Source organism: Prinia subflava, chromosome 23, assembly GCF_021018805.1.
Source record: "Prinia subflava isolate CZ2003 ecotype Zambia chromosome 23, Cam_Psub_1.2, whole genome shotgun sequence".
Classification (NCBI taxonomy): Eukaryota; Metazoa; Chordata; class Aves; order Passeriformes; family Cisticolidae; genus Prinia; species Prinia subflava.
In genome coordinates this window covers 5,313,676-5,339,927 of record NC_086269.1, presented here as the reverse complement: position 1 = coordinate 5,339,927, position 26,252 = coordinate 5,313,676, and the positions used below count along the sequence as shown (strand labels likewise).

Sequence of the window (26,252 nt, the reverse complement as noted above, 5' to 3'; positions counted from 1 at the left end):
GTAGATTTCTTTGCAGGGAAGGAGATTGAGTTCCGGAGGTTGTTTTACAGATAAAAAACACTGGAGAAGGAGGGAGGAGAGCGCTGAACAGATTAACAACTCCCATTTTTTAAAAAGAAGTGTGGAATGACACCTGGATTTCCCCATGGACAGCACCACGAGAGGGAGACTCGCTGCTGCAGCAGACCTGGCAGTGCCCTTGGCACAGCTGCTCTCAGATCCACCCCCAGTTTTAGCTCCAAATCCCTGCCTTCCCACCTTTTCCCCCCTGCAGAGGAGCCCAATGAGAGTAACAAAATGATTTATTTCATTCCCTCCTGGGGCAAAGCTCAGTTCTGTCCAGAAACCGTAAAAAACCTCTGGAGTTGGCAGAGCAGCAGGTAGAGGTGCTGTGGGGAGGGAAGTCCCAGGAGCTGGCTGAACTGGACCAGTTCCTTTGGTCAGGGCAGAGGTTTGAGCTTTTGGGGGTCTCTCTCTCTTTCTCAAATATCCTTGATGACCTCCTCAAGCTCCTCTTTTGTGTACATGTGGAATTTCATGCCAGGCTCCACCGTGGCAAGCTGGAAGAGAAGGAAGAAGGGGTTAAGTGTGGTTGAGGAGAGCAGGGAGCAGCTGTTCCTTCTGATCTGCCAGACCAGCAGGATCATTCCAGCCTGGAACACGCTCCATGACTCCCTAAAATAGCTGCCTGCTGCACAAATAGCTTTGAATTGACTCAGTCTCCTCAGAGGAGCAGCAGCAGGGAATTTTAGTGGGAACAGGCAGGCTCTGCTCCCACTTGATGGGGGAAAAGCCACCAAAACTTCCCAGGAAAGAATTCCTGCCTCTCCAAGTTCTTCTGCCCCAGGAACCAAGGGGACAAATCCTGGCCTGTCTGGGAGCTGAGGGAACTCAGGGTTGGCTCAGGGACACTGAGGCAGAGATCTCTAAGGAAAACAGGGACAGGGACAACACAGTGACAGGGCAGACAGCAGAAACATTCCAGAGGCAGCACCAAGGATGAGGGATACTTGAACGACAAGCCTGGGAGAGAAACGTGAGCAGAAATATTCACACCTGGCTCAGGGATGGGAGCCCAAAGCAGGGACAGCTGTGCCAGTGGAAATGCCAAGGCTCCAGAGAGAGCTGGGATGCCCTGGGGTATCCTGTAACAGGCTGGGATGGGGCAGGAGCGGGCTGGGATGCTCCTGAACTCACAGGCACTGGCACATGGTTTGATCTCCAGGGATCAAAGTGTTTGGATGCAGCCAAACAGCTGAAGGAAAGCTCTGGAGCATCCCAGCAGATCCCAGAGCTCTTCCAAGGTGACTTCTCACAGCGCCCCCCCTTCACCAGCACAATGGGAAGGAGCTGATCCAGGGGCAGGGAGGTAGCACGAGGTGTTTTTCCAGGTGGAAACATCCCAGCACTCAGCCTAAGAGTTTCACCCAGAACTCTCAGATAAGGCAGAGACTTGGAGATGCCACTTTAGGCCCCTCAAATCATGGGGTGGTTTGGGTTGGAAGGGATCTTAAAGCCCATCCAGTCCCACCCCTGCCATGGCAGGGACACCTTCCACTATCCCAGGCTGCTCCAAGCCCCGTCCAGCCTGGCCTTGGGCACTGCCAGGGATGGGGCAGCCACAGCTGCTGTGGGCACCAAACCACGTGTGCAGGGACTGGGCTGATCCTGGACCCAACCAGGCTCAACAAGACCCAGATTTATGCACCAAAACCAGCTCTAAGTACAAAAAACTCCCTTTATGAACACCCCAAACCAGCAGAGACAATAAAACAAAAGCAATTGCTTTGCTTTTCCACACCTCCTTAAACCTGTCCCTCACCTTCTGCCTACCAAAGCTTTACTCCAGGACTCCCTGACAGGCTTCACAGGGAAGTCATTAATCTAAAATCATGAAGTTCTTTCAGGCTCCTGACCTTTGCCATCCATGGATTTAACTCTTCCACAGCCACACTTTCCCTCTTCTCTTTGTTCCTAGATGGAAAATGCCACAGCAGCGTGGCTGGAGCCAAGAAATGGGAGAGGCACATACTTCTAGGAAGCAGAGAGCTCTTCAGGTGGCAGATTTTCAGGCAGGGGGTGAATTGAGTCAATAGAAACCTTTTAATCCTCAGCACATTCCTGCCATCCTTCCCCCCAACACGATTCCACCCCACTCCAGGGCCGTGCCAAGCACAGTTAAGCCCTGTTAAAACAGGGACATGACATCAGGATACTGTACACATTCCTCTGCCTGCACTGTACCAGGAAAAAAATGTATGGCTAAGGGCTGGAAGAGCACCTGGGAAGGAGATCCCAGCCTCATGGCATGATTTGGGGACAGAGTATCCAAGTTTTCATGTGCTGTTGGCCTTCCCCTCCCAAGGAAGTTGGTTAATCCCGCCAGGAATGGTCCCCTGCAGCAACATTTAATACAAAAATGGGGTGAATACCTTGGGGGACTTTGGGAAAACGTTTCCCAGCACTCAGATGGAAGGAATGGGAGGAGAGAGCAGCTCAGGAGCTGGAATGCCACACTTTGGAAAGGTCTGGTGTCTCATAACCCACCCGAAATAGAAGCAAACTCTATACACCAGCCTGACTTCTCATCTCCCAGTTACCCCACCCAAGGCAGAGGGTTTGTGCCTTTTCCACCCAAAAAGGAGCCTCTGGAGCAGGTTTGGGGGGCCCAGCATCCCCAGGTCTGTGGGTACTGCCTGCCCCCAGGGTTCCAGGGGCACAGCCATTCCTGGAGGATCCTTGTTGCTCCCACTGTCCAAGGGATTTTTGGCGCTGCCCCAGGACTAATATAGCAGCCCAGGAGCTGGGTAATTTTCATTCCTTCTAATATTACAAGCAGCAAGGCAAAAAAGAATGGCTGGATGCAGGGGAAGAACGAGCAGTCAGGGTGGTGTGTTGGGTTCTGCTGACTGGAGAAGGGCAGAGAATCCCTTCTGCTCATCACAGATCAGCATGAAAACAGACCAGGCTCTGAACCTCTGGGATGGAAAAGCTTCAACTTTTCCAAAATGCCCCACAGAGTATGATGAAAAGGGCAGGAACATCTGCAGCAGCTGGCTCAGGAAGCCCTGAGCTGCTCCATTCCTCGCTCCAGGGGCAATCCTGACTCCAGGAGGACTCACCTCAATGTTGGTGGCATTTAGTTTCTCCTCCATGACCTGTTTCAGGATGACCAGGGAAGATTTGATGGCTTCCTTTAGCGTCATGGACTGGAAAACAAATGGCTCATGGATTACACGCTGCAGGCTCAGGACACAGTCCCTCTCCCTCCCCTTTCCCAAATCCCTTGAGCCAGGCAGCCAAGGGAGCAGCTTATCAAGGGATCTGCAGCATCCCTGGGAGACTGGAGCAGGCAGGGCAGGGAAATCCACAGGGAGAGTGAAATCCTGCCTTTCTGAGATTTAAAAATGGTTAATTTGGGCACATAAATCTGATGGGACAGGAGGGGCTGTTTCTCTTCTCCGATTTCCTCCCAAAAAGCCAGATTCCCTCTAGGCAGAAGCCTCTGTGCTGCATTTAATCCAATAAATCCCATGCATCCCTAGAGCCAGAGGGATGTGCAGCACAGCTGTTTCACTCTATTTGCACTTGAAAAAGGGTTTACAATCCATGAAGTCCAGAATTTGGGTAATTTGGAGAATTCTAGTGAACAAATGAGTGTCTCCAGCCACCATCACTAATTGTGCTTTTCATTAGTGTTGTTTCTTACCACCCAAAATGAGAAAAAAAAATTCCCATTTAATATTAAACATGACCAGAATTTGCAGCACAAAAGCTGCTCCCTCCCCTGGTGAGGTGAAGGTGCTGGTGTGAGCTCAGGATGCTTCCAGCTGTATCCCCAAGGGGCCTGACGCTGACAGCAGCACTCAGAGCTCAGTTTTTATTTATAGAGAACTTCCTGACATGGCTTTAATTATTTCACAGGCAGAGAGTGGCTGCTGGGAGCAGCTCTGCTCGTGGAGATCCTCAGCACTTACTCACAGGATCCACTAAGGAGTGATCCTGTCCTGAGCAGCTCAGGCACCTCAAATCCTCACTGGGGGAGGGAATTAGGGGGTCCTGGCAGGTGATGAGGGACCCCAGACCCAGGAGATGTGACCCCAAATGCAGCCCTTACCTTGTGGTAAACCTCCTGCAGGGAGCTCTGGGCTCCCTCGGAGGCGGAGCCGATGGCTCTGGCATCGCACTGCACGAACGTTCCCGAGGGGTCCATGTGGAACCTGCGGGGACAGGGGGTGACCACCTGCACCCCGTCTCACCCTGGGGTACCCCAAGAGCTCTCACCAGCCCCCCACAGCTCCCTGCACTGCTGGAGCTGGGATTCATCCCCAAGAGCTCCCAGGCTGGCAGCTTACACACTGACACTGCTCTCCTTCCTCACAGAACCATTTTCCTTTGCATTTCCCACCTTATTGTATTTGTTTTTTAATAAATTCAGCAAGTTTTCCCTGCTGGAAGGCAGACTTGACTGGTGTGGCTCTGCCAAGCCTTTCCCACTTTCAGTGGGGCCATTTGGAGTCCTGAGTTCAGGTTACAGCTGCTCCAACACCTCCCCAAGGAATGTCACATGGATTATGTTACTGGTGGCTCTGCCGGTCCTTTAGGGAAAGGTAAGAATACACCCAGGACGAGAAGAGCTTTAATGCTTCCCTCCTCCCCAGGAAATCTAATTTTTAATTTAAAAACAGCAAGGGTTTGGGGAAGATGTGATGTTTTTGGGGAAGATACGATTTTTTGGGGAAGATACGATGTTTTCTCTATGCCAAACAGGCAGGTGGGGCTCTGGAAAGGGTTTAACAGGATTAACAAACATATCAGGGACATAATGGGATAAACTTCGGGGGCTTGGCTTAAGGAAAATCCCAGAACTGAGTCGTTAAAACAGCCTGGGAATTTTGCAGTGCAGGTTTGGTCTTTCCCCTGGATTAAGAGAGCAGAACTCACAGCTGGGGTCCCTTCTCATCCACTCCTCCGAAGAGCAGAGCGACACCGAACGGGCGGGACTGCAGGAGGAAAGAGGGGATGGCTCAGACAAGGGGAAGGAAAGGGGGGTTCCCCAGCACCCCCCTGATCCCCCCTGGCTCCCACCATGGCTCCTGGATCAGCATCTTCCTCCCCAAACTGCAGGGCCAGGTTGGACACAGCCTGTGTCACGCTCTCCACCGTCATTGTCTCGTTGTAGGTGAACCAGTGATTCTGCAGGAAAACCCAAACAAAGATTCCCATTATCCCCATCTTCCCAAAATGGGACACCCCTGCATGGCTGAGGTGCAGTGAGACCCTGTGTGGACTCAGGGGTAACTTCCCTGTGGAACTCAGGGCACAGCCACTTCTCCCATGGAAGCATCAGGGCAGAGTGGGATGTACAAAAATCCACAGAAAATTGGATACCAAGGCTTGGGATGCCAATAGGGAAATGCAAGGCTGAAGGGCTTTACCCCAACATCTGCTCTGGAAGTTATGTGTTACCCAACTCTCCAGAGAGTTAAAAAGTGCTGATATGCAGGAGAAAACCCCAGGAAAATCCTTTGCAGCAGCACAGATTTGTGCCTGGGACCTCCAAGCATCCTGAGGCACCCAGGAAATTTAAGAGGATAAAAATAAAATAAATATATGCAGTATTTTGCCAGAACAGTCAGACAGCCCCCGTGCTCCCAGCAAGCCTCCAGCTCCCCACCAGCTTCTTTGATCTTCCCTTCCCCAGGACCTTCAAGGAGTTCCTGGGATTTGTGCTGCTAATTTAAGAACAGAGATGTTGGATCTTACCTGAGTCTCCACTCTGGCCTTGTCAATTAAGGTCTTTGCATCAGCTATTAGGCCACTCATGGCACACCCTGGAATGGGAAAGAGGAAACAGGAGTCATTCCACCCATTATCTGGGCTATGTTTTCCCCCAGATTGCCCAAAGCCTATAAAACACAAAGGGCTGCAGGGAGAAGCTGCTGCCTGAGTGGGAAGGTGGGGAAGAGATTTGTCCCACTGTGCTGGGCACTGCTGAGGCCACACCTGGAATCCTGGGGTCAGTTTTGAGTTTCTCACAAGAAGGACACTGAGGGGCTACAGCGTGTCCAGGGAAGGGAACAGAGCTGGGGAAGGGGCTGGAGCCCCAGGAGGAGCTGAGGGAGCTGGGAAAGGGCTCAGCCTGGAGAAAAGGAGGCTCAGGGGGGACCTTGTGGCTCTGCACAGCTCCTGACAGGAGGGGACAGCCGGAGGGGGTCAGGCTCTGCTCCCAGGAACAGGGACAGGAGGAGAGCAAATGGCCTCAGGCTGCACCACGGGAAGTTGAGGTGAGATATTAAATAATTTTTTTCATGGAAAGCGAGGTCAGACACTGGCACAGGCTGCCCTGGGAACAGTGGTGGAGTCCCCACCCCTGGAAGGGTTCAAACAGTGTGGATGTGGCACTTTGGGACATGGATTAGGGATGACCTTGGTCTGGTTGGACTCAGTGATCTTGGAGGGCGTTTCCAGCCTCGAGGATTCCGTGGGATTGAAACAGATTTGCTCCAGAACAACCTGCAGGGAAGGGGCCCTGGCTGCCCCACAGCCAGCAGATGCAGGAGCCCCCAGCACAGACTCTGCTCTGGGAAGAGGGAGCTGCATCACAAGCTCCTGGGAGGAGGAAATTGGACTCTTAAGAGCTCTTCCCATGCCCATGGAACAACAATAACATGGGAATTTTGGAGGTTTCCTGCCTTTCAGGGTGACATATTTGGTCATGAGCCCGCTGTGGACCACTCAGGGTGTCGGTGGCTCCAGGGTGGCATCTGTAATCTTGGAGAAAGTGGCCCCAGTCTCAAACCAACCATAATTCCCTGCCCTCCCAGAGCTAAATTTGGGATGAGGGAGGTCACTGAGGCAGGAGGCAGTGCTTCAGCTGCCTCTTTCTGCTTCCTGGAGCTACCTTGTTCTGGCTTGGAACCTGGAAAACCAGTGACTTGCAGCTGGTGTGCACTGGGAGGGATGAGCGTTCCTGCTCCAGGCAGAACTGCCTGCAGGGAGGGCTCATCCCAAAACACAACTTCCCAAATTCCCAGAGGACAGACTCTTGTCACAAATAATTCACAATTTCAGGGACCCCCAGGGCTGAATGCTCCTCCATACCGATGTGGGAGTCGATCTCCACGATCTTCTCGATGCTGCTGGGCTCCATGAGGGGAGATGTGATCCTCTTTTCCACAGCCAGGCACACTCCCTCTGAGGTCTGGATCCCAATGGCTGTGGAGCCAAGCTGCAAAACACCAGCACAGGCTCCAGCTCACACAGTATCAATGCTAATTCTGACTTATTTGCAGGTCTGTTGGTTTGAATTCAATTGCATCGCCCACACACAAACCCACTCTGGCTTTGCAGGGTGGATTTAAAAGTTTATTCCCTGAAGTGGGAAATGGGGAAGGTGAAATCCATGTGATTCCCATGAGAACCCAGTGGGGCTGCTGCACATCCTTCATCCAACAGCAGTTTGTGGAGCCTGGTGAGTGCAAAAGGCCCTGGGAATTCTCCTCTGCCAAAGGGAAAGAAGAGCTTGAAGGGTGAGAGAATTTCCTCGATCAGTACAAATCCCACTGCAGCTCTGCCTTGGGCACTTGGTTTTCCATAAGTTCCTATTCTCCCCAGCATCCCGGGCAGCAAATTCCACCCTGGGACTGCAGGACACCTCACTGTCACCAGGGCCACAGGGACTGAGCTCAGGGGCTCCTGGCAGCCCTTGTGTGGATCCTGTCCTGATCCCACAAACCCTGCCTGGATCCCAACTCAATCACACCAGCTCTCACCTTGATTCTGCCTTGATCCCACAGATCCCTCCTTCATCCCCACAGCCCCTACTTTGATCCTACCTTGCTCACACCATCAATGCCTTGATCCCCCCATGATCCTGCCTGAGCTTTTCTGGATGTACCAGCTCCTAACCTGGGTTCCACCTGCCCCTTCCTTGATCCCACCAGCCCTTACATCGATCCTGTTTAACCCCACCAGCCCCCACATTGCTCCAACCTTAACCCCACTTTAATCCCACCAACTCCTAAGCTTGATCCAGCCTTGATCCCACCAACAATTACCTTCATCCCACCCTGATCTCACCAGCCTGGACCCCCCACTGCTGCCAGCACCTGCAGCTTTTCCACACCACGGGATTTCCTGGCACAGCTGTCTCAGCTGCAGTGTGCAATGCTCACTCCCAACATCCACCCCAAGACACGGGGTTTAATTTTAACCCCAAAATTCCCTGGGAGGCACCTGAAGCCACAGGTATGGCAGGAGATCTAATTTAATTTATCATGCAAGATCACCAACATCCTCCTGGGAGCTTTAATTGCCAAGTCCTTGATAATTTTATTACTTTCTTCTGTTACATTATTACTTTATTCCTCTTTTTTGTGCTCCAAGGAGCTAAAGCAACACAGGGAATATAAAGTCAGGACACTTTTCCCCAGTCCAAACACCTCAGAGCTTTTTCCCTTCATCACTTGACCTGTTTCTTCCAAATTTAAATTTATTACAAATCAACACCCACATTCTATCAATATAATAAAACCGAATATTTATTAATTAAAGACATTTATCAGTTAAGGATTTTTAATCCCCAAAGGCCATTTGACCCTGCAAAGGTGGTTTGCTCGCAACAGCCTCTACATTTAAATCCACCCAAGAAGTGTCTCAGGTTTGATCTGGAGATAAACAGCTTTGGTTTTGCATTTTGCATTCTGGTTGGGGATAAACCCCTTGGTAGGACAGGAGTGGGAACATTCTGCTGAACTCTGGGAAAAATTGATGGGGTTTGGTTCTTAATGACCCATAAAAGATCAGATGTTTGGCTGGAGGAAACACAGCCTGGATTAGTCCTCAGCAATCCACGCCTGGGCTTTGAAGGAGCCCCAGATGTCCCAGTTTGGAAAGTTTTTAACAGTACCTTTATGGCCTCGATGGCATATTCCACCTGGAAGAGCCTCCCCTCTGGAGAGAACGTGTTCACACCCCTGCAGGGACAACACAGACACAGTGAGAGGGGCAGGAAGCCACGGGAAGGCACCTCCTTGCTCAGGGGTGAAGCCCCCTGGGCACAGGGGGGCAGCAGGGACATGTCCCCCCCAGCACAGGACACCCCCAGGGCCTGGATTCAGGGTGATCGTGGTGTTCAAGGGACAGGTGAGAAGCAGGTGGGGTGTCCCAGCACACTGTGGGTGCTGGAAGCCTTCAGAATCCAAAGGATGCACCAGGAACGAGAAAAGTCTCATTTTACCATGGAATCATGGAATCCTTGAGGTTGGAAACGTCCTCTGAGATCATGGAGTCCAGCCCTTCCCCCAGCACTGCCAAGGCTGCCACTGACACCTGTCCCCAAGTGCCACATCAAAGTGGTTTTTGAGCCCTTCTGGGGATGAGGACTGCCATAGGGCTGGATAGTTCTTTCCAGGAAAAAAATCCCAATTTCCAAACTAAACACCCCTGAGGGCCCAGCCTGAGGCCGTTCCCTCTCCTCCTGTCCCTGTCCCTGGGAGCAGAGCCTGATCCCCCCCGGCTGTCCCCTCCTGTCAGGAGCTGTGCAGAGCCACAAGGGCCCCCCTGAGCCTCCTTTTGTCCAGGCTGAGCCCCTTTCCAGCTCCCTCAGCCCCTCCTGGGGCTCCAGACTCGCCCTTCCGCAGCTCCGTTGCTCCCCACTGGACGCGCTCCTTTCCCTGGATATCCCAACCCACCCCACCCCACACACCAACCAGGGGCTCACGGGGTCCCCCCGCCCTCGGGTCCCTCCCATCCCGGCAGCCTCCGGTCCCCCACCATCGCTGCGGGCTCCTGGCCGCTCCCGGTGCGGTCCCAGTGCGGCAGGCGCCGGTCGGGGCGCCCTGGACCGCTCGGGCCGCGCCGGGCGCAGGCCCGTGACTCAGCCGCACGGGCGGGCACTCACCGGTCGTACTCGGAGCGCGTGAGGAACATGGCTGCGGCGGGGCCGGGTGGTTCCGGGGGATCCCGGGGGCTCCGGAGGTGCCGGAGGGGCTCGGGGCTTCCAGGGGCACCGGCAGCGCCGCGGCCTCACCGGGGGCTGCAACGCCGCTTCCGGCCCCGAGCAGCACTTCCGCCCGCGCCGCCCCCCCATTGGACAGCGGCCCTGCGGCCCGGCCAATGGCAGTGCGCGGAGGGCGGGATCAGCCCACAGGCGAGGGGCTGGGAGGGGATTGGGGGGCAGGGGGTGGGCGGGGCCAGAAGTGGGGCGGGGCCATCGCACGAGGGGGGCTCGGACGGACGGGGCGTGGTCACAGCGCAGAGGCGACTGTGGAGGGGCGTGGTCTGGGCGTGGGGGCGGGGCCAAAGTGGGATGGGGCGGGGCGCCGAGGGGTTGTCATGGGGGCGTGGCCAGGGCAGCAGGGGGCGGGGCCTGCGAGCGGGCACGGCGCGGTGCCGGGAGGGGTTCCCAGGAATGGGGACTCGGGAAGGGGGGACCGGGAAAGGGGACCGGGAAAGGGGGACCGGGGAGGCGGTACCAGGGGTGGGATAGCGAGAATGGGGCACCGGGAAGAAGCTACTGGAGGCGGTCACGGGAAGGGACTCCGCGTTGCAGAGAAGGGAATACCAGGAGGAGATACCGGGAGGGGGTGTATGCCCCTGGGCCCCCCGGGGCCATACCGGCACCCCAACGCCCAGCACACGGTGCGACGCCGTCAGCCTCCTTGCCGGCCCCGTTAGCGGCCCCCGGCGCGCTTCCCGCCTCGTTCCAGCGCTCCCGACTGCCGGGGGATCGGAGGAGCCGATGGACGGACGGACCCCCCCAGCGCTGGCCGGAGGGCCTGGGGGCGGGCCGGGGCGGGGGGCTGTCCCGGGGGAGCCGGGGCCGGCCCAGGGGCGCTGCCGGGGGCGGGGCGGTGCTGCCCGCCCCGGGGGCGCTGGGGTGCCTGGTGGCGGCTCCGCCAGCGGAGCCGTCCCAGCGGGCGGCGGAGGCAGCACCGACCGCCCCCGGCCCGGCCATGTCGGAGCCCGGCGCCCCCCCGGCTGTTGATAAAGCGCCCCGTATCCAGGTAGGGCTCTGGTGCGTCCCCTTCACGGCGAACGCGGCAGGCTCCCTGTGCAGCTCTTGGTGTCCCGGCACAGTTGCCCGGGACAACTCCCGGTCCCCCCACGGTGTCCCGGAGCCGATCCCTGGAGGAGTCCATGGTGTTCCAGTGCCGCCCTCCGAAGAAGCCCACAGTGTCCCGTTGCAGCCACCGGTGCGACCTCCAGTGCAGCGTCCCAGTGTCGCGGTGCAGCCCTCCGCTGCTCTGGTGCCGTGCCCGATGCCGTTCCCCGGTCCCCCATGGCAGTCCCCTGCCGGGGGCAATCCCCCCGTTTCCCCGGGGCAGCCCCTCGGTCCGCCGGTGCGGCCCCTCCGATTCTCCGGGGCAGCCCCCGGTGCAGTCACCCCTGTTTCCTGGAGCAAACCCCTCTCCACCGAGGTAACCCCCAGCCCGGAGCAGACCCCTTTGCAGCCCTCTGATCCCCCGCTGCAGCCCTCTGTCCGCTGCAATCCCTTTCTGGCAACCGGGGGTAGCCCACGCTGTAGACCCCCGTCCCCCGGGTAGCTCCCCCGGTGCAGCCCCGCTGGTTCCCCGGTGCAGCCCCGGTGCCGTCCCGGTGCTCCCTCCCTCCCGCCACTGTCTCCTGCAGGACCGTGTCCTTCGTGGGCTGCGCTGGGGCCGCCTCCAGGAGCCCCTGGGCTTCATCAAGGTGCTGGAATGGGTGAGTGACCCCTGGTGTGTCCCCCTGTCCCGGCCCTGATCCCGGACCCCCCGTCACAGCCCCTTCCCCAGCACTGCTGGTGCTGCCCCCCAAGGACCTGGTCCCCCCAGATTTGGGGTGTTCCTTTGCTTTCCTGAAGCCTCCCCAGAACGAAGGAATCCCAGACCCCCTCCTGCCCCTCCAGAGCTTCCTGCACCCCATCAGCACCAGGAGTGGAGACCCCATTTTGGGGGCTCTGGGGGAGGAGGGGAGCAGGGCCACACAGACGCCTGGGTTCAGGCCACGAGCCCCTCCCCGGTGACCTTGAGCAGGTGGCTCTGCCCAGCCATGCCAAAGGGGACAGTGACATCGGGGTGTCAGCTCCCTGCCATTCCCACGGGCTCAGGGGGCACTGGGTGGGTGGGTGAGGAGAGGGATTGAGGGTCAGTGAGCCCCAGGAAGGGGGACCCTGGGGGTGGGGGGGAGCCAGGGGCCCGTGGCTCTGTCCCGTCCTGGCCGTGCCATGAATGGCTCCCTGTGAGATTGGATTTCAGGGTGGCATTTCTGCAGCTCAGCTTTGCCAGGGCTGGGGGGCTCCAGGGGGAAACTGAGGTACAGGAGGGACTCAGCCCTCTTTGGGCATCTCCCACCAGGAGGAGGCAGATTGAGGGGCTTTCCCCCCATGCTACAGCTCTTTGGTTTGCATAATCCCACCCACAGAGGCTCTGGGCTCCCCCTGCCATTGAAGCCACCACATGGGATCAGACCCCACATGCAAGAACAGCCCAAAAACAAAAATGAGCAGAAAATCCCTGAAGGATCCACTGACACCCGTGTTTAAATCTTAGTGCCACACATGGGGCTGCCCATCCCTGCAGCGTCAGGCCTGGCAGCTGAGATTCCCCATTTCACCCGGGAGGCTGGGAGCTCAGCCAGGGGGACTTCACTTTGAGAATGGTGTTTTCCCAGCACCCTCATCCAAGAGATGAGGACAGTGTGATTCCAGCAGCAAGGGAGGGCAGTGCTGGCTCCTGGGGAGGGGACAGCTCCAGGGGTCCCACCACAGGGGTGCTCCCAGCTGTCTGGAAACCCACTCTGGCACTCAGTACCCTGCCCAAAATTAAGGAGGGGTCAGGGTGGGTTTGGCCTTGATGTCCCCACTCCCCCAAACATGACCCCCATCCTCAAATCCTGGTGCCAGTAGAATCCCAGTGCTGGAGGGAGGCACCTGAGGCCAACAGCTGGGGGATGGCAGCTTGCCCATTACTCAGTGCCAGGGATACAACCCACCCCCCAAGGATGAAAAGGGTACCCCAGAGCCTCAACCCCCCCAGACCCATTGCCCTCTCCTGCAGCTCTTTGCCATCTTCGCCTTCGGCTCCTGCGGCTCCTTCAGCGGCGAGACCGGAGCCACAGTGAAATGTGAAAGCGGAGGGATGACAGCCATCAGCATCCAGTTCGGGTACCCCTTCAGGTGAGGGAGTGCTGAGCCCTGACACCCCCCAGGACTGCCCCCAGACAAGCTGGGACATGCTGGGTTGGGGTTAGGCTCCCTTCCTGCTGGCAGGACCTCCATGGGGCCACAGCCATGGTCTCTGCAGTGCCGTGTTCAGCTGGGGACCGTCCACACCCTGACACCATGGGACATCCCCTGGCTTCAGTTCCTGGCACCATCCCGGGGGATTCTTGTTAGTCATCAAAGACCGAGGTGGGAAAGGAGGAGAATTCTCAGTACTCGGGGAAGACCATGGGAATCCTGATTTATCTGGGAAGGCAATGATGGGGTTAGGCCAGATGAAAATCATGGTTCTAACCCCTTTCCTCTGCCAACAGCCCTAGGCCAGGATACTAAACCCTGGAAAAGAATCCAGGTTACAGCAGCAGATCTGTGCCCTGTATCCCAGGGGACCACCCCAGCCTGGTTATCCTAGCCATCCCCATCAAACCTTCCATTCCCAGGGGACCACCCCAGCACTTATTCCATCCATCCCTCCCATTCCAGGGGGACCCCCCCAGCCTGGTAATTCTAGCCATCCCTGTCATCATCTCCATTCCCAGGGGACCAACCCAGCGTGGTTATAGCACCTACCCCTATCACCCTCCCCATTCCCAGGGCCCTGACACACCCCTCCCTCTACCCCAGGTTATACCAGATCCCCTTTGGGATGCCGAATTGTGAGGATGAATCAGAAGCCCGCACCCTGTACCTCGTTGGTGATTTCTCCGCTCCCGCTGAGTTTTTCGTGACCCTGGGGGTCTTCTCCTTCCTCTACTCCATGGCGGCTCTGGTGCTCTACCTCCGCTTCCATTCCCTGTACACCGAGAACACGAAGCTCCCCTTCACAGTAAGGCAGGCTCATCCCCCGGGACTCGCCAATCCAGCGCTGTGCCAGCACGGCAGCTGACCCCGGTCTCCCGTCCCGGCAGGATTTCTGCGTCACCGTCTGCTTTGCCTTCTTCTGGCTGGTGGCAGCGGCGGCGTGGGGCAAGGGGCTGAGCGATGTGAAGGCAGCCACGCGCCCCTCCACCCTCATCTCTGCCATGGGGGTGTGCCAGGGCGACGGGGTGGTCTGCAACGCCGGCACCACGCCGGCCATGGGGCTGGCCAACATCTCGGTGGTGAGGGCCGCACGGGCACACACGTGGGCACACGTGGCCAAACACGTGTGATTTTTTCATTGGGAGCGCAGTTTAGGGGGTTCAGGCGGAGCTGAGCAGCATATGTGCACACACATGCAAGCCACAGGCTGCACACCTGTGCGTGTGAAGGCACATGTGTGTTCACAGGACAGCACACGTGTGTTCACAGGACAGCACAGGTGGGCATGTGAGCACACCCCGCATACACAGCACACATACAGGCGCTCACACATTCGTGTCCTTGTGTGTGCACACGTGTGCCAGATTCCTGAGCTCAGCCAGGAGAGGGCAGTGGGATTGTGGACACACAGATGAAAAATATGGGCACGCACACACATGGAAATGGGGTTGAAAACATTCCACAGCCACCTGCCTTGGGTGGTATGTGCCCACGGGATGCGGGATCCACCCTGCACCCCCCACGCCCAGGATGGGGTGGGTGGTGATGATGCAGTCCCTGGTATTGGTGTTTGGGATGTGTGGGGTGCATGGGGGCATAGGGCATGTGGGGTGCATGAGGTTTATGGGGTGAAGTGGGGTGCATGAGGTGCATGTGATTTGCATGGTGTACATGAGGTGCATGGGACATACGGGTCCATGGCGTGCACAGGCTGCATGGCACATGTAGGGCACATGGGGTGGATAAGGTGCCTGGGGTGCATGGAGCACATGGGGCATATGGGGAGTATGGCATTTGTGGGGCACGGGACATGGGTTACATGTGGGTAACAGGGGGCACATGGGGTGACTGGAGCACAGTGGGGTGTATGGGATGTACGGGAATTATGGCATGTATGGGGTGCATGGGGTGTATGGGTGCATGGGGTGTATGGGGTGCATAGGGCACGCACGATGTGCAGGGTACATGGGGTGCTTGGAGCTCATGGGGTGCCAGTGTGTGGGGTGCTGGTGCTATGCTCCCCCAAGAGTGCCCTGTGGGACCCTCTCCCTTCTTCTCTGCCCTCTCCCCTCTCCCCCTTTCCTCCCCTGCAGCTCTTCGGGTTCCTCAACTTCCTGCTGTGGGCCGGGAACTGCTGGTTCGTGCTGCGGGAGACGCCGTGGCTGCGGCCGCCCGAGCCCCGCGACAGCGCGGCCGAGCAAGGCGCCATCGACAAGCAGTAACCCCTGGGGGACCCGACCTGGCCCGGGGAGCCCGCCCGGCCCCCGGCACCTCGCGCCGGCCGCCAGCCCGGGGACGGGGTGTCGCTGTCCCCGCGGTTGGAGCCGCCGGGGGTTGGGATGCCGAAGGGGGACACGGAACCCCGGGGGTCCCGCTTGTTGTGGGGGGCTCTGTGTGTCACCCCGAGGGGTCCATGTCTGTATGGGGTGCATAAAGTCCTGGGTACCAGCTCTGGATTGGGGCTCCTGGTGTCTGCCTCGGGGTGGAGGGGCGTGCACACCCCTGGGCATCCTGGTCCGTATAGGAATAAACCGGTCCCATCTCTGGTGTGGGGTTAACTGTGGAGCTCAGATCAGTATTCGGCTAAGGGAGGTCTCAGACAGGTAACAGGGCACCCCAGACCTGTCTGACTATCCTATAAAAGGATAATCAGGAACCCCAGTCCGGTATTGGGATAATATTGGGAACACCACTCCAGTGTAGGGATCACCTGGAACCCCAGCCTGGTATGGCAATAATGGCGGGGACTCCCAGCTGCAAATAGGGATAATAGGGAATCAGCAGAAGGATAATGGGGGATCCCAGGCTGGTATAGGCGTAACGGGAATCCCCAGCCCTGTACAGGAATAACCTGGAACCTCAGCCTTGTATGGCAATACCCTGGGCTCACAGCCCAGTATAGCAATAACTACACCAGACCCCAGCCCGTTATGGGAACAACTGGGGTTCTGGGTCCGGTATGGGGATAACAGGGAATCCCAGCCGAGAACAGGGATACCGAGTGCCCCGTACCTGGTACAGGGATACCGAGTGCCCCGTACCTGGTACAGGGATACCGAGTGCCCCATACCTGTTACAGGGATACTGAGTGCCCCGTACCTGGTACAGGGATACCGAGTGCCTCATACCTGATACAGGGATACCGAGTGCCTCATACCTGTTACAGGGGTACCGAGTGCCCCATACCTGGTACAGGGATAACCAGGGATACCGAGTGCCCCGTACCTGTTACAGGGATACCGAGTGCCCCGTACCTGTTACAGGGATACCGAGTGCCCCATACCTGGTACAGGGATAACCAGGGATACCGAGTGCCCCGTGCCTGTTACAGGGATACCGAGTGCCCCATACCTGGTACAGGGATAACCAGGGATACCGAGTGCCCCGTGCCTGTTACAGGGATACCGAGTGCCCCGTACCTGGTACAGGGATACCGAGTGCCCCGTACCTGGTACAGGGATACCGAGTGCCCCGTACCTGGTACAGGGATACCGAGTGCCCCATACCTGTTACAGGGATACCGAGTGCCCCGTACCTGGTACAGGGATACCGAGTGCCCCATACCTGTTACAGGGATACCGAGTGCCCCGTACCTGGTACAGGGATACCGAGTGCCCCGTACCTGGCACAGGGATAACCAGGGATACCGAGTGCCCCGTGCCTGTTACAGGGATACCGAGTGCCCCATACCTGGTACAGGGATACCGAGTGCCCCATACCTGGTACAGGGATACCGAGTGCCCCATCCCCGCACAGGGATAACGGGAGACCCCAGCCCGGTACAGGGATCACTTGGGACCCCCGGGCCGGTGCGGGCCAGCGGGTGCCCCCGCTCGGTACGGGGTGCCGGTGCGGGCCGGCGGGGGTCGCGCCGGGCGGGGGTCGCGCCGGGACTCCCGTGCCCGTGGTGCCGCGGGGCGGGCGGGGCGCGCGGCGCATGCGCGGGGCGGGGGCGGCGCGGGGGGGCGGCGGTGCCGCGGCGGCGGCGGCGGCGATGGCGGCGGAGCGGCGGCCGGTGCCCGGCCTGGACGAGTTCGCGGGGCAGAGCTGGAGCGCCTGGGTGGAGCGGGCCGGGCCGCCCGCCGACACCGGTGAGGGCGGCGGCGGCGGGGGGGGCTTGGCGAGCGGGGCCGCGCCCGCCGACCCCCGGTCCGAGCGCCGCCGCGCGGCGGGCGGGCAGCGGCACCGGGAGAGGGGAGTCCGGCAGCGGGAACCGGGAGCAGGGCATCCTGCACCGGGCGCTGGGAACGGGGCGTCCCGCGCTGGGAACCGGGAACGGAGCATCCTCCACCGGGCGCTGGGAACCGACAGCAGGTTCTGCACCGGGCAGCGGGAACGGCGCGTTCTGCTCCGGGAACGGGGCACCGGGAACGCGGCATCCTGCACCGGGCAGCGGGAAACGGCACCGGGAGCCCTGCACTGGGCACCGAGAGCCGGCACCCAGTACCGGGACCTGGGCGCACGGCAGAGGGTCTGGATGCCCAGGGCAGGGCTCCCGGTGCCCAGTTTCTGGTGCCCGGAGCAGGCTGTCCTGGCACGTCCTGGGATGTTCCCTGGCACTGGGAACTGGGCACCTGGAGTGAAGCATCCTGTGCTAGCATCTGGCACTGGGAACAGGGCAGCCAGACCTGGCACCCGGCACTGGGAACCAGACACTGGGAATGGGAACCCTGCACTGGGATCCTGGTACTGGGAATGGGAACCCTGCACTGGGAACCAGACACTGGGAATGGGAACCCTGCACTGGGAACCAGACACTGGGAATGGGAACCCTGCACTGGGATGCTGGTACTGGGAATGGGGCACCCTGTACTGGCATCCTGGTACTGGGAATGGGGCATCCTGCACTGGGAACCAGACACTGGGAATGGGAACCCTGCACTGGGATGCTGGTACTGGGAATGGGGCATCCTGCACTGGGAACCAGACACTGGGAATGGGAACCCTGCACTGGGAACCAGACTTTGGGAAAGGGGCACCCTGCACTGGGCACCTGACACTGGGAACAGGGCAGCAAGATCTGGCACCCTGCACTGAGATACTGGTGCTGGGAACTGGGCACACTGCACTGGGAACGTGGTACTGGGAATGGGCACACTGCACTGGGAACCAGACACTGGGAAAGGGGCGCCTTGTATGGGCACCTGGAATCTGGCACTGGCATCCAGACCTGGCACCCTGGCACTGAGAACTGGGCACCCAGCACTGAGCACTGGGAACCTGGTACTGGGAACTGGGCACTCTGTACTGAGCAGCTGGTACTGGGAATAAGGCACCCTGCACTGGTAACCTGGTACTCAGAACTGGGCACACTGTACTGGGGAACCAGACATTGGGAATGGGGCACCCTGCACTGGTAATCTTGTACTGGGAATGAGGCATCCTGTACCGATAACCTGGTACTGGGAATGGGCACACTGCACTGGGAACCAGACATTGGGAAAGGGGCGCCTTGTATGGGCACCTGGAATCTGGCACTGGCATCCAGACCTGGCACCCAGTACTGGGAACTGGGCACCCAGCACTGAGCACTGGCAACTGGGATTGGGCAGTTCCTGCACTGGGAATGGGGCATCCAGCACCGGGCATCTGGCACCAGGAACTGGGACTGGGAACCTGGCACTGCACGGCCAGATGTGGCACCCAGTACCAGAAACTGGGCATTTGGCACTGGGGACAGGACATCCTGTACTGGGATGTACAGTACACCCAGCACTGGGAACTGGGAATGGGGCATCCTACAAAAGTTGCTCATACCAGGAACCAAACACTGGGAATCTTGCAGGGGACACTGGGCACCTGGAACTGGGCACTCTGTTTGCACTGGGAACTGGCAGCCACACTGGGATTCAGGAACTGGGCAGCAGGAGCTCTGCACTAGGAACTGGGCAACAGACACCCCAGTCTGCCCACTGGGAACCCTGTGATCCTTACAGGGAGCCAGTTATTGGGTGCCCCATCGTGGATTCCAGATATCCCAGGTGCAGTGGACACTGGTGGGAGCAGAGCAGTAACTGGAGAGCCTGGACTGGGAATTAGTAGCCACCATTACCCCAGAGCAGGCAGGAGGTACTGGGAAAGCCAGGTAGGGCGTTGGGCATCACATGCTGGGCACTGGGATATCCTGCACTGGGAACTGGGCAGGGTGCACTGGGAGCCAGGTGCCCCTTACTGGAAGCTTGGCAGTGTCCCAGTGGGCTCTCAGCACTGGGACTGGCTGTGCCAGACTGGTACATCTGAATGGGTCTGGGTGGTACAGCTAGATGGCACTGGGCACCCAATATGGCATGGCCAGGCAGGCAGGACTGGTTACCCAGTATGACTCAGCTGGATGGAACTGGGAATCAATTATGGCATGGCCTGATAGGACTGGGGATGGACTGGGCACCTGGTTTGGCACAGTTGGCCAGGTCACCATCACCACTGGCTCAGTGGCCACCAGTGCCCCCAGAACAGAGCCCAGGACACCAGCCAGGCACAGCCAGTGGAGCCACCAGTATGGGAACCAGGGTGTCCCAAGGGTGTCACATCCTGGATGTTCCCAGGGGTGTCATGTGCCAGGACTCGGGTGTCCTCAGGGATGTTCCATCCCAATGAGGATGGGTCTGTCCCCAAGGGTGTTCCATCCCCACACCAGGGTGTCCTCAGGGATGTTCCATCCCAGGGCAAATATATCCCAGGGGTGCCACATCCCAGGACAGGGTTTTCCCAGGAGTGTTACATCCCATACTGGGATGTCACCAGGAAAATCCTGCTGGCACTGGGCTGCCAGGATGGGGACCCTGGAGATGGTGACACACCACAGGACAGCACCACTCACGGGATGGATCTGTGTCTCTGGTCTAATTTTGTCTGGTTTAATTGTTCCAGGAGCAGGAATGCCAGGACCATCCCTGTGTGGGAGCACCGGGACCATCCCTGTGCCAGCCACTGACAGGATTTTGTCTCTGGCAGGATCAGGGTCAGAGCTGGAGGAGAATGGGAAGAGTGGCAGCAAGAAGCTGGACACCATGACCCTGATTAAGGAAGGTGAGATCCTCTCTGGGGTGAAACCCAGCATTTCAGGGCTGTGTGAGCCATCAAGCTGGGATCGTTGTCTGCAGTGCTTCCAGCAGTACCAGGTCTGTGCCAGCTCACTGAGCTCTCCCCACAGACATGGACATCTTCGGGCACTGCCCCGCGCACGACGAGTTCTACCTGGTGGTCTGCAACCACTGCAGCCAGGTGGTGAAACCCCAGGCCTTCCAGAAGCACTGTGGTGAGCCAGGGAATTCCGGGAATGGCAATTCCACCCTGTGGTGCTGGGAACAGCACCCGGGAGTGCCACGGGGCTGGCTGTGGGGCTGCAGCCTGTGGGCAGGGCGGGGGCTTGCAGTGGTGCAAGCTGTGGTGTGGGCTAACAGTGAGCCCATCCCATCCCATCCCATCCCATCCCACCCCATCCCAGAACGCCGGCACGGCCCACTCAGCAAGCTCTACGCCCGTGCCACCGCGTGCCACGTCACCATGAATGGGCAGCCGATGCCTGGGAGGACCCCCGGAGCGGCCAAAGCCCTGCAGGAGAAGCATCCTGGTGCCCGAGGGAGAGCCCAGCCCCTCCCGGAGCACACGGACAAGGACAACAACCTCTGGTGAGCGCTGGCACGGGGCGACACCGGCGCTCCCGTGGGGTCGCTTTGATCCCACGCCCTCCTCCCCAAAATTCTCTCCGCAGCTTGTTTGTGCCCGTGGTGAACCTGGAGAAGATTCCCAGCATTCCCAAACCGGACGGGCACGGGATCAAGGTGCCCCCCAAAGCCGTCCCCACCAACTCCAAGGAATCCCTGGGGAAACCCGCGGCTGCCGTGGTGCCCAAAGAGCCCCCGGTGCCGGCCGGGGTCGGGGGGGATTCGGCCATGCCGGAGAGCGTCCCCGCTCCGGGGGAGAAGGATGTGGGGGCCCCCAAAGCGCCCCCCAGGCCCCACAGGAAGCTGGCGCGTGAGTCCCCCCTTTCCTTGCCGGCCATGGGGGGGAAGGGATGATCCCAGCGGGACGTCCTGGTGCCGGGATTCCGGCAGCCGGGTCTAGCAGTGGGGTAGGTACCAGGGGAGTGGCTCCCCCAGCTCCTCTGGTGGGTTTGGGGGGTCCCTGCCCTCCCCTCAGTTCTGGTCACCCTGCAGGTTTAGGGTCCCCACTTGGCTGCTCCCAAGGAATGGCCACAGCGAGAGCAGGAGCTGAGGATGGATCCCCAAATTCGCATGTGTTCCCCCAAAAATGGGGGTCAAACATGTGTGCCCTGTAAAAATATGGAAGTGGGAAATGTGTCCCCCCACAATATGGGGGTTGAACTTGTGTCCCCCGCAAAAACATGAGAATTGGATATGTAACCCCCCCAAAAATATGGGGGTCAAATGTGCATTCCCCCCCAAATACAGAGGTTGAATAGGTGTCCCCCAGAACAGAGATTGAATATATGTTCCCCCAAAAATATGGGGTTTGGATGTGTATCTCTCCAACATATGGGGGTCAAATGTGTCACCCCAAAATAGGAGTGTTAAGTGCATGGTCTCCCCAGCTCTGGGGGCTAAACACATGTTCCCCCCAAAATACAGGGGTCAAATGCGTATCCTCTGAAAATGTGGGGGTTGAACACATGTCCCCCCAAAAACATGGGGGTTGGACACGTGTTACCCCAAAAAAAGGGAGTTGGACATGTGTCACTCAAAATATGAAAGCTGGATACATATCCCCCCAAAATATGGGGGCCAAATGTGTTGTCCCTCCCAAAATATGGGGGTATAACACATGCACCCCCCAAATATGGGGGTCAAATATGTATCACCCCAAAATATGTGTGTCAAATGTGTGTGCCCCCTCAAAATATGGGGTTTGGACATATGTCACCCCAAAAAATGGGCATTTGACACATATTCCCCAAAATATGGGAGTCAAACCTGTCCCCCCTGCCTCCAAAATACAGGAGCCAATGCTGGAGTGCCCACAGACACTCTCAGGTAACAGCAATGCCTTTAGCAGGACCCAGGTGAAAATGGGAGGGGTCACCCCAGGGAAGGGGCAAAAAAGGGGGGGGGGTCACCCTGCAGAGGGGCAGAAAGGGGAGGGAGCAGCACATGGTGACCTCCCCCACCCCTCAAAACTTCCCAGGGCTGTGTCCCCCTCCCAGAGCTGCTCAGAGGAGTGGGTGCTCCATGCCCAGCCCTAGTGGGGGGTGTTGGGGTGCCCCCCCAGCACTCCCCAGCACCCGCTGCCTCCGTGTCCCCCCAGGTAAGGAGTGTGACCTGAACCGGCAGTGTGGGGTGCGGAACCCCGACACCAACAAGCTCTGCACCCGCCTGCTGACCTGCAAGGTAGTGGGAAATGGGGAGGGGACACCCCAATATCCCACCCTGGGGTTTTTGGGGGGTCCTGAGCCCCTCTCTGCTGTCACACAGATCCACTCGGTTCACCAGCGCCGGGAGGTGCAGGGTCGGGCCAAGGACTTCGACGTGCTGGTGGCTGAGCTCAAGGCCAGCACCCGCCGAGGGGACCCCCTGAAAGACAGGAGCCCCCCTGAGAAGGACCCACTGCACCCTGCCCTGCAGGACACCCCCGCACTGCTGCAGCCCCCCAATACCCCTCCCTGCCGAGCCAGGCTGTCCCACTGCTTGCACCCCCCCAGGTGAGTACCCCATGGATTTGGGGGGGTCTCCTCTCACCTTTCCCCACCTGAATTGGGGGGGATGGGTTGAAAGGGCAGGAATGGGAGTGGGGATTTGGGGGGGTCCATCTCACCCCCTCCACACCTGAACTGGGGGGAGATGGGGTTTGGAGCAGGGATTTGTGGGGTCCCATCTCACCAGCTGAATTTGGGGGGATGTGGATGGGAGCAGGGATTTGGGGAGTGCTGTCTCACCCCCTCTCCTCCTGAATTAGGGGAAGATGTGGCTGGGAGTTGGGTTTGGGGGGGTCCCATCTCACCTTTCCCCACCTGCACTGAGGGTGTGGCTGGGCAGCAGGAATGCGAGTGCAGAATTATGGGGTCCTGTCCCAGCCCCTCTGCACCTCAACTGGGAGGGGAAGTGGATGGAAGCGGGGATTTGGGGCGTCCCATCTCACCTTTCCCCACCTGAACTGGGGGACACATTGTAAGGATTAGGAGTGGGGATTTGGGGCAGGGCATTGCCTCACGGTGACCCCCCCAGTATCGAGCACCCCAAAACTTCCTCCCTGGTGCAGGGCCTGCCTTTCCTCTGACAGTGACCCTGAGGAAGCTCCGGCCACCTCCGGGGAGGGGAGCATGGGGAGCTTCCCCCTGCCCCTGCCCAAGGGGGGCAGCCGGGTGTCCAGCGAGGAGAGCGAGGAGGAGGGGGGCGAGGAGCCCCCCCGGACCCCCGTGCGCCCCCCACGGCCTCAGGCGGTGAGTGAGGGGACCCCAGAGTGGGGCGGGGACGCCAGAGTGGGGCGGGGACCCCCAACTCTGCCAGCGACCCATCCACATTTCCTTCTCCCGGCTCTGTGCCAGGCGGGGGGGTTGAGGTGGGGGCTCGGGGGGGCTGCAGTGACCGTGGCGTGGTGCCCCCCCAGTTCTGCACCTTCGGGAGCCGCCTGGTCACCCCTGGCTGTTACGTGTTTGACCGGCGGCTGGACCGGTTCTGCGCCGCGCTGGGCTCCATGCTGGAGCGGCACCTCAGCGCCCACAGGTGGAGGTGAGGGGGTCCCGCCGTGCCCGGGGTGGGACCAGGGGACAAACCCACCCAGACACAGCAAGGGGTTGTGCTCCCCGGGGTCCCAGCATGGTGTTGGGATTGCGGGAAGGAAGGGAGTGGGGATTTGGGGGGGGTCTTGTTGCACCCCCTCCCCGTTCAAACTGAGCAGGGTGAGGTGAGGATGCAGGGATGCAAGTGGGAAGCTGGAGGGGGTCTCATTTCGCCCCATTCTGATCCAAACTGATGAGGATAAGGTGGGGATGGAAGGATGGGAGTGGGGATTTGGGACACCCTCCCTGTCTGAATCAGGAAGGATTGAGGGGGACAAAGATGGGAGTGAGGATTTGGATGATTCCATTTCACCCCCTTCTTACCCCAGTTGGGAAGAACAAGATGGGGATGCAGGACTGAGAGCAGAGATTTTGGGGATGAGGAGCCTTCCACCCTCTCCTCACCTGAGTTGGGGTGAACAATGCAGGAGTGTAATGGGGATTTGAGGGGATGTCCTGTTTCTCCCCTTCCCATCCAAACTCGGGAGGACAAGGTGAGGATGCGGGGCTGGGAGTGAGGACTTGTGGGGGCTCCCATTTCACCTTTCCATGCCTGATTTGGGGAAGACAGGGTGGGGTTGCAGGGATGGGAATGGGAGGTCCCGTCTCACCTCTCCCCCGCTGAAGTGGGGGGATGTGATTGGGATTTTTGGAGCAGTCCCTGTCTCACCCGCCCCCTCCCTTCCCACAGGAAGATCCCTCCAGCCGTCGTCCCCCCTCTTCACCTCCCCGCAGCCCCCCCCAGACCCGCTGCCCCCCTTTACGGCCCTGCGACCCCTTCCCCGCCCCTCCGGAGCCTCTCGGGGGCCGGGGGCTGCCGGGTCCCCACCAGCCTCACCTACACCGTGGGGTCCCCGCCGGCGGCGGCCGCCTGCAGCCAGCCCGAGTGCGGGGGAGGGGGCACGCAGGCCATCACCTCCCCCCTCCCCGCCAACACCCCCTCGCCCTCCTTCAGCAAGCTGCCCCCCAGCAAGGCCAGCAAATCCCCCCGGGCACGGGAGGCGTCCGGCGGGATGGACACGGAGCCGCGGCCCTGGCAGCCCCCCCTCACGGCCGGCAGCCCCCCTTACAAACGGACCTGTCTGGGGGACAGCGCCAAGGGCAAAAGTCAGGGGGTGACACCCCCCGGCAAGACGAAACTCACCCCCCCGGCTTCGCCCTCCATCGCCATCCTCAACGGGACCCCGCGGGTGCGACGGCCGCCCCCAGCCCAGCCCTGCCGCGCCCCCCCCGCCGCCCTGGACCCCCAAACGCCGCCGCTGCACGGGCTGGGGGGGCCCCCCCGGGGGCTCTCCGAGGATGAGGTGAAGAAGCGCAAGAACGCGGCCACCTATTGCCGACCCCTCAAGGCCAAAGCCGCGCCCGCCCTGCCCGGCGCCCCGGCCCCTCCCGGCTCCGGCGGCTCCGGCTCGGGGGGCTCCATCCGCAGGAAGAAGCCGGGGACGCCCCCGGGGTTCGAGGAGAAGAGGAGCGTCCTGAAGGTAGGGCTGGGGTGGAGGTGCGGGGGCGTGGGTGGGTGGTGGAGTGGGGGGACCCCTCCTCAGGGTGACTGGGACCAGCAGGAGATGGGGTGGAGCACTGGGATTGGGGTCCCCCCTGAGAGATGCCCTGTCCTTGGGGGGGACAGCATCGTCCAGAGGGGGAAAAGCTCGGGGACATCCCGGTCTGGCACCGGGGGACACCCTGTCCTGTGGGGGGACACGAGGGGGAAAAGCTCGGGGACATCCCGGTCTGGCACCGGGGGACACCCTGTCCTGTGGGGGGACACCGTGAGGACCTCCCCAACCATGGGGACACCGTGGGGCTCCCCATGCCCTGTGGAGAGTCCCCGCGGGTCCCCAGCACGCCCTGTGTCCCCAGCGTTCCCTCCGAGGGCTGATTGTCCCCTCTCCCCCCCCGCAGTCCAAAGCCCATTAACAGAGGGGTCACCGGGGGCCCCCCCGTGTCCTCCCCACCGGGAAACGCCAGAAAACCGATGAAGGGAGAAAAAAAAAATCCCAAGGAAACGCGAAGGAAAATCCCAAACTTCCAGAAAATACCTCAAAACTCTCAGTTCTGTTCTCTTGCTGCTAAACCGGCCCCGGGACGGGGGGGGCGGCACTGGGGACCCACCCGGACCTCCCGGGGCCCCGTCGGCCGCGGATATTTATAAGAAACGGTTGTCGCTGTTTTTGTTTTTTTGTAAAAAAAAGAGAAAAAAAAAAAAAAAAGTTGCGTGGTGGGGGAAAGAGGGTCTGCGGGTTTGGGGGCTGGGGGGCAGAGGGGTGAGGGAGGGGGCCAGGGGGTCTTTGG

At 59.6% G+C, this 26,252-nt stretch overlaps 3 protein-coding genes across 6 annotated transcripts; 2 read left to right on the top strand and 1 right to left on the bottom strand.

The window, feature by feature from the left end:
- Positions 1–284: 284 nt before the first annotated feature.
- PSMA5 (proteasome 20S subunit alpha 5) lies at positions 285–10,076 on the bottom strand. Its single transcript, XM_063418354.1, has 9 exons — positions 9,905–10,076; positions 8,912–8,978; positions 7,105–7,231; positions 5,767–5,834; positions 5,089–5,196; positions 4,945–5,003; positions 4,118–4,220; positions 3,123–3,209; positions 285–560 (listed from the first exon to the last, which is right to left on the bottom strand). The coding sequence occupies exons 1-9, from the start codon at positions 9,931–9,933 to the stop codon at positions 483–485; spliced, it is 726 nt and encodes a 241-aa protein (XP_063274424.1). The 5' UTR covers positions 9,934–10,076; the 3' UTR covers positions 285–482.
- Positions 10,077–10,378: 302 nt separating this feature from the next.
- SYPL2 (synaptophysin like 2) lies at positions 10,379–15,681 on the top strand. Its single transcript, XM_063418241.1, has 6 exons — positions 10,379–11,009; positions 11,635–11,706; positions 13,041–13,159; positions 13,829–14,030; positions 14,113–14,304; positions 15,319–15,681. The coding sequence occupies exons 1-6, from the start codon at positions 10,959–10,961 to the stop codon at positions 15,445–15,447; spliced, it is 765 nt and encodes a 254-aa protein (XP_063274311.1). The 5' UTR covers positions 10,379–10,958; the 3' UTR covers positions 15,448–15,681.
- Positions 15,682–17,170: 1,489 nt separating this feature from the next.
- ATXN7L2 (ataxin 7 like 2) lies at positions 17,171–26,088 on the top strand. 4 transcript variants are annotated; one of them, XM_063418239.1, is made up of 11 exons: positions 17,171–17,316; positions 20,180–20,254; positions 20,379–20,483; positions 20,673–20,856; positions 20,940–21,202; positions 22,490–22,572; positions 22,657–22,883; positions 23,441–23,621; positions 23,789–23,910; positions 24,652–25,441; positions 25,863–26,088. In XM_063418239.1, the coding sequence occupies exons 1-11, from the start codon at positions 17,220–17,222 to the stop codon at positions 25,875–25,877; spliced, it is 2,142 nt and encodes a 713-aa protein (XP_063274309.1). In that variant the 5' UTR covers positions 17,171–17,219; the 3' UTR covers positions 25,878–26,088. The 4 variants fall into 4 exon arrangements, with proteins under 4 accessions (XP_063274309.1, XP_063274308.1, XP_063274307.1 ...); XM_063418238.1 differs by having other exon boundaries at positions 20,096–20,254; positions 23,462–23,621; XM_063418237.1 differs by having other exon boundaries at positions 20,096–20,254.
- The last annotated feature ends 164 nt before the right edge of the window (positions 26,089–26,252 follow it).

Bases quoted from the DNA above. Each gene is read 5' to 3' on its own strand.
- PSMA5 (XM_063418354.1), bottom strand. From the start codon at position 9,933: ATGTTCCTCACGCGCTCCGAGTACGACCG. The intron at 5,835-7,104 runs GTATGGAGGAGC...TTCCCATTCCAG, and splicing joins GGAGATCGACTCCCACATCG to GGTGTGCCATGAGTGGCCTA. The intron at 3,210-4,117 runs GTAAGGGCTGCA...TTTGTTTTCCAG, and splicing joins TGCAGGAGGTTTACCACAAG to TCCATGACGCTAAAGGAAGC.
- SYPL2 (XM_063418241.1), top strand. From the start codon at position 10,959: ATGTCGGAGCCCGGCGCCCCCCCGGCTGTTGATAAAGCGCCCCGTATC. The intron at 11,010-11,634 runs GTAGGGCTCTGG...TGTCTCCTGCAG, and splicing joins ATAAAGCGCCCCGTATCCAG to GACCGTGTCCTTCGTGGGCT. The intron at 14,305-15,318 runs GTGAGGGCCGCA...CCTCCCCTGCAG, and splicing joins GGCTGGCCAACATCTCGGTG to CTCTTCGGGTTCCTCAACTT.
- ATXN7L2 (XM_063418237.1), top strand. From the start codon at position 17,220: ATGGCGGCGGAGCGGCGGCCGGTGCCCGGCCTGGACGAGTTCGCGGGG. The intron at 20,255-20,378 runs GTGAGATCCTCT...CTCTCCCCACAG, and splicing joins CATGACCCTGATTAAGGAAG to ACATGGACATCTTCGGGCAC. The intron at 22,573-22,656 runs GTAGTGGGAAAT...GCTGTCACACAG, and splicing joins CCCGCCTGCTGACCTGCAAG to ATCCACTCGGTTCACCAGCG.